Genomic DNA, 10,167 nt, shown 5'->3' with positions numbered 1-10,167 from the left:
AACGGGGGGGGGCGGGGACCCCCGTTGGACTTAGCCAAAAAAATAACGGCCCCCCCCCCCAGTCCTGGCTGGGGGGGCCCCTGGACACCTGGGTTCTCTTTAGACCAAATTGGGGGGGGGGATTTTGCCTCCCCCAGATTTCAGGCCCCCCCCCACCCCTTCAGGGCCCCCCCCCGCCTCCTCGGGGTTTGGGGGGGCCCCGACGCCCCCCCCCCAGTCTCTGAATGCATCTCACGGCGCGGCCTTGGCAACTCTCACACGAGCCGACGGGCCCCCCCGCGGGGGGGTCTGCACCCCAACCCCCTGCCCCCCCCCGCCCCGCTCCCCCGCGCCCCCCGGGACCCCCCCGGCCCCCGTGCGCTGGTGTCGTAGCTGCGTTAGCCCCCCCCTGTGTGCGGTGCCCCCTCCCCTCGGGAAAAGAAGCGGAACCGGCCCCACCCGCCCCCAATGGGCAGCCGAGCCCCCCCGCGCGCCCCCGCCCTATACATACTGTACATACCCCTCTTGTACAAAAACCGCCAAAAACAGACCGAGCAAAAAAAGGCAAAAACGGGGAAACCCCCCCAGGCCCAAATAAAGGAGGAACCTGCCGGGAGGGCGGCTGTGGGGCTGGTCTATAGGGGCTGGGGGCCTATAGAGCCCGCGGGGGGGCGGTCAGCGCGGGGCGGGGGGGTCTATAGGGGCCTTCAGACCTATAGCGGCTGGTACGAGGTCGCTAATGGGTCAGGGGGTGAAGGCCTGGGGGGCCTATAGAAGCACATAAGGGTACTTATGGGGGCTATAGGGGCTCGTAAGGGGGCTACAAGGGCTCAGGAGGGCCCTGGGGGCTATAAGGGACCTATAGGCGAGTAGAGGGGGGCTGTGGGGGGTTTTGGCGGCGGTGTAGAGGTGTAGGAGGTTTGTGGGAGGGCTATAGGGGGCCTATAGGGACCCTGTGGGGGTAGAGGGAGCGTTAAGGGGTCTGTAGGTGGCCTGGGCGCGGCTACGTGGCTCTGTAGGAGGGCTATAGGGTCTGTAACAGGTCTGGGGGGGTACATAAGGACCTATAAGGACCCCCCTATAAGGGGGGTTCTGTGAGGGCCTGTGGGGGGTCTATATGGTGACCGAGGGGGAGCTAGAGCACCGTACAGGAGGCTATAGGGTCTACATAGGGCTGTACAGCCCTGTAGGAGATTTACGGGGGCTAATGGAGTGTCCCTGGAGCTCTATAGGGGCTCTATAGGGGGTCTATAGGGGGCTATGAGGCTGCGTGGGAGGCCTGGGGGGACCCCGGCGGGTCTGTGTCGGCTCTGTAGGGGTCTGTGGGGGTTCACGGGGTCTACAGAGGGGTCTGGGGGGGCTACAGGGCCCTATAGGGCTGTAACGGCGCGGTAGAGGACTGGGGGTGCGGAGGGCTGTGGGGGATCTATAGGGCTCTATAGGGACTATGGAGGGTCGGGGGGGGCTGTACGGGAGACGGACGGGATACGGGGACCGGTACGGGGTACGGGGGGGCTGAGGGGGGCGGGGGAGTGCTCGCGCGCGGGGGGGGGGCGTGGCCAGACCCGGCCCCTCCCTCCGCCATCGCCGCGAGCCGCCACCCGCCGCTGCCGCGCGCCGCGGCCCGAACCGGCCCGAACCGGAACCGGAACCGGCCCGAACCGGCCCGAACCGGGCGGCGCCGCCGCCGCCGCCGGCCCCGCCGGACCCTCCCGCCGCCATGGGGCCCGGGGGGGGCTGGGGGGGCCGCTGCCGCCCCCCGGAGCGCGGGGGCCGGGGCTGAGCCCGGGGCCGGGACCGCGGGGCCGGGACCCCGCTCGGGCCGGGCCGGGCCGGGGGACGGGGACGGGGGACGGGGACGGGGGTGGCGCCGGGCCGGGCCCCGCCATGGGCTGCAACATGTGCGTGGTGCAGAAGCCGGAGGAGCAGCACCGGGTGATGCTGCAGGTACCGGCGCCGGGGGGGGGGGTGTACGGGGCGGGGGGGGCTGTGGGGCCGTAGGGGCGGGTGTGGGGCTGGGGGGGGGCAAGAGATGGGGGGGGGGGCGGGTGATGGGGCTGGAGGGGTGTGGGGACGGGTAACGGGTCTGTAAGGGTGTGGGGATAGTTAATGCATCTATAGGGGTGTGGGGAGGGATATCGGGGCTGGAGGGGTGTGTAACGAGGGGTGTATGGACTGGTAACGGCTCTATAGGGGTGTGGGGACGGGTAACGGGGTCTATAAGGTATAGGGACAGATGATCGGCTTATAGGGGGTGTAGGGACAGATAACGGGGTCTATAGGGGTGTAGGACAGGTGACGGGGGCTATAGGGGTGTGGTGACAGGCGGTGGGGGTCTATAGGGGTGTAGGACAGGTAACGGGGTCTATAGGGGTGTGGTGACAGGCGGTGGGGGTCTATAGGGGTGTAGGACAGGTAACGGGGGCTATAGGGGTGTGGGGATGGGTAACGGAGTCTGTAGGGGTATAGGGACAGATGATGTGCTTATAGGGGTGTAGGAACAATTCATGGGGGCTATAGGGGTGTGGTGACAGGCAGTGGGGGTCTGTAGGGGTGTAGGGACACGTAACGGGGGCTATAGGGGTGTAGGACAGGTAACGGGGTCTATAGGGGTGTGGTGACAGGCGGTGGGGGTCTATAGGGGTGTAGGGACAGGTAATGGGGTCTATAGGGGTGTAGGACAGGTAACGGGGGCTATAGGGGTGTGGTGACAGGCGGTGGGGGTCTATAGGGGTGTAGGACAGGTAACGGGGTCTATAGGGGTGTGGTGACAGGCGGTGGGGGTCTATAGGGGTGTAGGACAGGTAACGGGGGCTATAGGGGGTGTGGTGACAGGCGGTGGGGTTCTATAGGGGTGTAGGGACAGGTAACGGGGTCTATAGGGGTGTGGTGACAGGCGGTGGGGGTTCTATAGGGGTGTAGGACAGGTAACGGGGTCTATAGGGGTGTGGTGACAGGCGGTGGGGGTCTATAGGGGTGTAGGACAGGTAACGGGGGCTATAGGGGTGTGGGTGACAGGCAGTGGGGGTCTATAGGGGTATAGGACAGGTAACGGGGTCTATAGGGGTGTGGTGACAGGCGGTGGGGGTCTATAGGGGTGTAGGACAGGTAACGGGGGCTATAGGGGTGTGGTGACAGGCATTGGGGGTCTATAGGGGTGTAGGACAGGTAACGGGGTCTATAGGGGTGTGGTGACAGGCAGTGGGGGGCTATAGGGGTGTGGTGACAGGCGGTGGGGGTCTATAGGGGTGTAGGGCAGGTAACGGGGGCTATAGGGGTGTGGTGACAGGTAATGGGGTCTATAGGGGTGTAGGACAGGTAACGGGGGCTATAGGGGTGTGGTGACAGGTAATGGGGTCTATAGGGGTGTAGGACAGGTAACGGGGGCTATAGGGGTGTGGTGACAGGTAATGGGGTCTATAGGGGTGTAGGACAGGTAACGGGGGCTATAGGGGTGTGGTGACAGGTAATGGGGTCTATAGGGGTGTAGGACAGGTAACGGGGGCTATAGGGGTGTGGTGACAGGTAATGGGGTCTATAGGGGTGTAGGACAGGTAACGGGGGCTATAGGGGTGTGGTGACAGGTAATGGGGTCTATAGGGGTGTAGGGACAGGTAACGGGGGCTATAGGGGCAGGGGGCGGGGCTGGCAGGGTCTGTAGGGCCGGGGGGGTTTTGGGGCGCCTGTCGCGCCCGTGGTGGGGCCGGGGGGGGTTGGTGGGGGGTGTCCCCATCCTCCTGCCCCCGCCCACCTCCCCGCCGGTTTCCATGGCAACGGTTGCCGCGGTTTCCGGGCGAGAGGCAGACAATGGAGGGGGGGGCGGCAGCCTCGGGGGGGCGGTCTGATGGGCTTCGGGGGGGCCCAGCGGCGTGTTGGGGGGCTGCGGGGGGTGATTAAGGGGGGAGCGTCTGGGAGGGGTCCACAGGGGCGGCCGGGGGGGGCGGCGCGGGGGCTTTGGCGGGGTTGGGGCCGCCGTCGGGGGGCTGAGCCCCCCGGGGGGGCGGCCCTGAGGCCCCCTTTGCCCCCCAGGTGAGCGGGAAGGAGGGGCCGCGGCGGGGGCCGGAGCCGTGCCGGGGGGGGCCCGCGGGGGGCCCAGGGAGCCGCTGGTGCTGCAGGTGCTGCGCCGCAGCCCCCGGGGCCGCCCCCCCGCCGGCGGGGGGCCCCCCGTTCGGAGCTGCCGCCCCCCCGCACCCCTGGGGGGGGCCGGCCCCCCCCCCCCGCCGCCGGCCTGGTGGACAGCGGGACCCAGACGGACATCAGCTTCGAGAGCCGCCTGGGCCCCGGGCGGGGGGCCGGCAGCCCCGGGGGGGCCGAGCCGTGAGTGCGGGCGCCTGGGGACCCGGGTGGGGACGCGGAGCCCCTGCGCCCCACAGAGACCCTCCCCGAACCCCCTGGGCACCACTGCGGAGGCCCTCCCGCCCTATACGGGGCCCCTTAGACCCCCCCGGGACCCCCCAAGACCCCCTCGGTGGGGGCATCCCACCCATAGGGACCCTCCTGCCCCCAGCACCCCCAGGACCAACTCGGACCCCCGGGGGACCACCGCAGAGGCCCTCCCGCCCTATACGGGGCCTCTTAGACCCCCCGGGACACCCAAGACCCTTTGGGGACCCCCGCTGTGGGGGAAGGCCACCCATAGGGACCCTCCTGGGCCTCTCTGAGACCGCCCCAGACCCCTTGGGGACCCCTGTGGAGGCTTCCCCGCCCCATAGGGCCCCCCCAGGCCCCTTGGGGAGACCCCCATGGAGTGCTCCCTGCTCTATATTGGCTCTCCCAGACCCCCCCAGGACTCCCCAATGAACCCCCCCAGGGCTTAGGAAACCCCCCAGAGCCCTTGGGGTTCCCCATGGAGCCCCCCCCCCCCCCCCCGAGGCCCTCTTGAGCCCCCTAGAAATCTTGGGGACCCCCCAGGGAGACCCCACCCCCACCGTATCCAGACCCTTTTAGCCCCCCCCCTCCAGTGCCCTGCCAGACCCCTGGGGGTCCCCCATAGAGGCCCCCACCCCATAGAGACCCTCTGGGCCCCCCCCCAGCCCCCCCTAACGATTCTCCCCCCTTCCCCCCAGCCCCCCGCTCCCCCATGACTATTTTGACCCCACGGATCTGGGGGAGCCCGAGCGCCCAGAGGAGCTGGAGTACGAGGTGGGCGCCCCGACCCCCGGGTGCACTTTGGGGGGGTCTGGGTTGGGGGGGGGAACCCACATCTGCCGATCGGGAGGGCCGGCCACCTGGGACCACGCGGAGACGAAGCAAGAGGAGACAAAAGCGATTTATTAGGGGGCGGGCGGGTGGAATCTCGAGAGGATACGGGGAAGGGGGGGGCCTGGGTGCGTTTGGGGAGGGGGGGCAGCCCCCGGAGGGGGGTCCCGCTGGCGCGGGGTCCCCCTGACGCAGGGTCCCGGCAGGAGGTGGAGCTGTACAAGGCCAGTCACCGGGACAAGCTGGGGCTCACCGTTTGCTACCGCACTGACGGGGAGGAGGACGCTGGCATCTACGTGGGGGAGGTATGGGGGGGTCCCGGGGGGGCTGGAGGGTGTGGGGCGGGGGGGGGGTTGGTCCCCCCCGGGGCTGGGGATCCCCACGGGGGCTGGGGGGGGGGGGGGGGGGGGGGGCGGGCAGAGCCCTAAAGGGGATCCAGAGGGAGGGGCCTCATGGGCTAACTGGGGTGGCACTGGGGGGGTCAGGGGGTCCTGGGGGGCTCCAGATGGAGCCGGGGGGCTGTGAGGGTACTGACCCCCCCCCCCGCGTCCCCCCCAGGTGAACCCCAACAGCATCGCGGCCAAGGATGGGCGCATCCGCGAGGGCGACCGCATCATCCAGGTGGGTTTGGGGGGGACCCTGCACCCGTGGGGTCCCAGGGAGGGGGTCCCTGGGGATCCTGTCGGGGGGGGGGTGCTCCTGGGGGGTGCTGTTGGCCCCTGCTTACCCCTATGCCCTCCCCACCCCCCCCAGATTAACGGGGTGGAGGTGCAAGACCGGGAGGAGGCCGTGGCCTTCCTCACCCGGGAGCAGCAAACCAACATCTCCCTCCTCCTCGCCCGCCCCGAGAGCCAGGTACGTCCCCGGGGGGGTCCTTGGAGGCATTAGGGGGGCTGGGGAGGGTCTGTGGGGGCCTATGGGCTCCTTGGGGCTGCCAGCGGGAGTTGGGGGGGGGGGTCCTATGGGCTCCCAGCACGGGTTGGGCACCCTGAGGGAGCACAGGGGACCGGGGGGGCCTTCGTCCCCAGCTTGGGACTGTGGGGAGTCCCTGGGGGTGGCAGGGGGGGCCCATAGGGTCTGGGGGTACCTGACCCCCCCCCGCTCTGCAGCGCTGGAAGGACAGTGACCGCGAGGATTTCCTCGACGACTTCGGCTCCGATGAGGACGGGGAGCTGCGGCAAGCGGGGGCCCTGGACCCCCCCGGGGCAGGTAGGGGGGCAAAATGGGGCGGGGGGGGGGCAGTAGGTGCCGGAGGAGCACTTAGGGGAGACCATAGGGCAGATAAGGGGGTCTTTGGGGGGGGAATGGGGGTGTGGGGGCAGCAAGAGGGTGCTGCAGGGGGACAGCGGGGGGTCCTGGGGGTCAGTGGGGGTGATAAGGGCAACGGGTGCCCCGGGGGCAGTTTGGGTGTCCGGGGGGTAACAGGGGGCTCTGGGTGGGTGGTAGGGGTCTGGGGGGGGGCAGACAGGGGTCCTGGGGGGGCAAAAGAGGGTTCGGGGGGGGGGCAACAGGCACCTGGGGGTGGGCAGTAGTGTATCCTGGGGGGCAGCGGGGGGGACTTAGAGGTGTAATAGGGGTGTGGGGGGTGTCAAGTTGGGCAGCGGGGGGTCGGGGGGGGCAGTGAGGAGGGGGATCTTAGGGGGACCCTCGTCAAGGAGGGGGGTAGGGTGGAAAGGAGGGATTTGGGGGGGGCTGTAGGGGTCTGGGGAGCAGGCGTTGGGCCTGGGGGGGTGACAGGGGTTTTCTGGGGGGGGCAGTGAGGGATTTTGGGTTCATGTGGGGTTCTAGGGGGGTACGGGGGGGGGGGGGGGGGAGATAGGGTGTCCTGGGGGGCAATAGCGGGTGCTGGGCAGTAGTGGGGCTGTCCAGGGGCAATGGGGGGGCTCGAGGGGGGCAGTTGGGGTCTTGGGGGGGGGGGTAGTAAAGGGTGCCAGGGCAAATGGGGGGTCAGAGGGAGCAATGGGGGGGGGGTGTCCCTGGGGCAGATGGGGGTCAGGGGGGGCTTGAGGGGCTTTTAGAGGGGCAGGAGGAGGCAGGGGTGCAGGAAGGGGGGGGCTTCTGGCGGTAGTAGGGCTTATGGGGGGGCGCAATAGGGGGGGCAACAGGGGGTCCTGGTGGGGGTCCAGGGGGTAATAGGGAGTTTGGGGGGGGGCAGAGAGGGGTCGGGGGGGCAGTAGGAGTGTTGGGGGCAATAAGCACCTGGAGGCGGGGGGGGCTAATGGGGTCAGGGGGCGTGAGAGGAGTCCTGGCGCCAAGGGGGGGGCGGGAGGGCGTTGGGGGACCGCGGGGGGGCCCGGGTCACCTCCTGCCCCCCCCCCCGCCCCGCAGCCGCCCAGCCCGGCCACCCCCTGCCCGCGGGGCGCCGAGCCCGACAGCGGGGTGGGGCGCACGGACGAGAGCACCCGCAACGAGGAGAGCTCGGAGCACGACCTGCTGGGGGACGAGGGGGGCGAGGGGCCCCCCCCTGCGCCCCGCACCGCCGCGCCGCGGCCCCCCCAGCGCCCCCCCGCCCGCCCGCGGGGAGAGCCGGGCCGGGCCCCCGGGGGCGGGCCGGGGCGGCGGGGAGGGCGGGCGGCGGGTCGGGGCCGGGCGGCGGGCCGAGCCCCGGGGGCAGGCCGGGGTCGGCGTCGAGCTCCGGCTCGGGAGCGGGCTCCGCCGGTGGCGGCGGCGGCTGCGGGCCGGGCCCGGCGGCGGGGGGCGGGTCCGCCGGCAGGGCCGGGGCCGGGGCCGGGGCCGGGTCGGCGGCCGCCGCGGCCGTCTCGGGCTTCGGGGCCGGAGGGAGGGCTGGCGCGGCCGCGGCCTCGGCCTCGGCCTCGGCGGGAAGAGCCGGCGGCGGGTGTGCGCGCTGGCGCCCGGGGGCAGGCCGGGGCCGGGGCCGGGGCCGGGGCCGGCGGCGGCAGCGGCGGGTCTGAGCCAGGCGGAGCTGCGGCGCTACCGGCAGCTGCGGGGCCGGCTGGGGGGCGCGGCGGCGGCGGCGGCGGGCCGCGCCGAGCTGGCGCTGCTGGAGGAGGAGCTGCGGCACCTGGAGTTCAAGTGCCGGCACCTGCTGCGGGCGCAGAAGATGGAGCGGCTGCGGGAGCGCTGCCTGCGCGCCTGGCTGGAGGCGGCGGGCGCCGAGCCGCCGCTGGCCGACATCTCGGAGGCGCCCGAGCGGGACAGCACCAGCGCCTACAACACCGGGGAGAGCTGCCGCAGCTCGCCGCCGCTGCGCGGGCTGGGGGGGCCGCCGGCGGGGGGGGGGCAAGGGCCCGCGGGGCAAGCGGCCGGGCCGCGACCGGCTGCTGAAGGCGCGCGCCATCAAGATCCTGGAGGAGCGCGGCGGCGGCTCCACCACCGACGACGACGCGCGCAGCGAGCTCAAGACCGGGCGCTACTGGAGCCGCGAGCAGCGCAAGCAGCACCTGGCGCGCGCCCGCGCCCAGCGCCGCCGCCGCGAGCTGCTGCTGCAGAGCCGCGCCGAGGGCGGCGGCGGCGGCGGCGGGAGGAGGAGGAGGGGGCGGCCCCGCCGCAGGGGGCGCCGAGGCGGCGGCGCCGCCGCCACCGCCCCCTGGCGGCGGGGCGCGGCGCGGCCTGCGCAAGCGCAGCCGCCGCATCCTGGACAACTGGGTGACCATCCAGGAGATGTTGGCGCGCGGCACGCGGGCGGCCGACGGCGGCCGCGTCTACAACCCGCTGCTCTCCGTCACCACCGTCTGAGGGGGGGGGGGGGCGCCCGCGCCGTTTGGGGGCGCGGGGACGGAGGGCAAACACCCCTCAAGCCCCCACCCCCCATTTGCTCCCTCCCCCCCAAGCACAAGGGGAAGGGGGGAGCCCTCCCCTCCCCCCCCATGGTCGTGTCTGTGAATGTGGCTGTTTTGGGTTTTTCCTTTTTTTTTTTTTTTTAAATACCACCCCCTGACCCCCGCGGCTGGGAGGACCCAGGCATCCGCGCCCAGCCCCCCCCCCCCCCAAAAGCCTGGGGTGCTCCCCCTGCCCCCCCCCCGTGTCTGCCCCTCCCCCTGTCCCACTGTCACTGTCTGTACAGAGCCGGGGGGGGGGGGTGGGGGTGGGGCTGCACCCGGGGAATAAAGCGACGCTTCGTTTTTACTCATTTCACCCCCTTTGTGCAGCCTCCTCTGTGGGGGGGGTGGGCAGGGGGACACGCGCGCGCTCCCCCCACCCCCCCACAAACCAGGCGGCCGGGCTGCGGAGGGGGGGAGGGCCCCCACCAACCTTTATTCCCACCAGGACCCCCCTGTCCCCTCCCCTCAGGGGCCAGAGGTGCCCCCGGGGGGTGCCGGGCAGCGGGGGCCCCCCGGGCGGGGCGGGGCGGGGGGGGCTCAGGCGGCGTGCAGGGCCCGCCAGCGGTCGAGGGGCCCCCGGCACGGGACGTACTTCACCCCGCAGCCGTCGGGGATCAGCCGCTTCTGGGCCACCATGTCCTCGAAGGCGTCGGCGTTGAACTTGGTGAAGCCCCACTTCTTGGAGATGTGGATCTGGGGGGGGCCGGGGGTCAGGGGCACCCCAAACCCCCCCGCGGCCACGCCCCGCCTCCCCCCGCGCGCCCCCCGGTACCCTTCTGGCGCCCCGGGAACTTGAACTTGGCGCGGCGCAGGGCCTCCACCACGTGCTCCTTGTTCTGCGCCTTGGTGCGGATGGACATGATCACCTGCCCGATGTGCACCCGCGCCACCGTCCCCTGCGGCTTCCCGAAGGCGCCCCGCATCCCCGTCTGCAGCCTGGGGGGGGGGCGGGGGGTGAGTCTGGGGAGCCCCCCCGCGCCCCCAGCCCTGCCCGCGGTGGGGTGGGGGGGGGGCTGTGCCCCCGGCCCCTTGGGGCGCCCCCCCGGGGGGCGGGTGGGGCGCCCTACACAGCCGGGGGGTTGCTGTGCGCAGCCAGTGCACGCCGGGGCCCCACGGCCGGGGGGGCCGCGGCCGGCTTAATTGGCTGCGGCAGAGGTGGGGGGGCCCGACCCCGGGGGGGCCACCCCCAAACAACGGGCACACACCA

At 71.9% G+C, this 10,167-nt stretch overlaps 2 protein-coding genes and 1 non-coding gene across 3 annotated transcripts in view; 1 reads left to right on the top strand and 2 right to left on the bottom strand.

Annotated features, from left to right (window-relative positions):
- Window positions 1-1,866: 1,866 nt before the first annotated feature.
- On the top strand, window positions 1,867-8,874 carry PDZD4 (PDZ domain containing 4). The gene is given in 14 exon segments (XM_059835301.1): window positions 1,867-1,926; window positions 4,009-4,053; window positions 4,056-4,109; window positions 4,353-4,447; window positions 5,046-5,121; window positions 5,385-5,483; window positions 5,737-5,799; window positions 5,932-6,033; window positions 6,207-6,215; window positions 6,288-6,419; window positions 7,507-7,644; window positions 8,171-8,407; window positions 8,439-8,738; window positions 8,740-8,874. Coding segments are annotated over 14 exon segments (1,545 nt in total).
- Window positions 8,875-9,497: 623 nt separating this feature from the next.
- Window positions 9,498-10,167, bottom strand: part of LOC132321926 (filamin-A-like) — a 24,645-nt gene continuing 23,975 nt past the window's right edge. Inside the window, exons 44-45 of the mRNA XM_059835300.1 lie at window positions 9,736-9,896; window positions 9,498-9,655 (exon numbers count right to left, since the gene is read on the bottom strand). Of these exons, the coding sequence (XP_059691283.1) occupies window positions 9,498-9,655; window positions 9,736-9,896 (319 nt within the window). The remainder of the gene's footprint in view (window positions 9,656-9,735; window positions 9,897-10,167) is intronic.
- Window positions 9,972-10,110, bottom strand: LOC132321939 (small nucleolar RNA SNORA70). Its single transcript, XR_009484969.1, has one exon. It is a non-coding gene; the product is annotated as a small nucleolar RNA SNORA70 (small nucleolar RNA).

Source organism: Gavia stellata, unplaced genomic scaffold (assembly GCF_030936135.1).
Source record: "Gavia stellata isolate bGavSte3 unplaced genomic scaffold, bGavSte3.hap2 HAP2_SCAFFOLD_117, whole genome shotgun sequence".
Lineage (NCBI taxonomy): Eukaryota > Metazoa > Chordata > Aves > Gaviiformes > Gaviidae > Gavia > Gavia stellata.
Note: the sequence above shows the minus strand (reverse complement) of the source record. Positions and strands in the feature narration are given on the sequence as shown.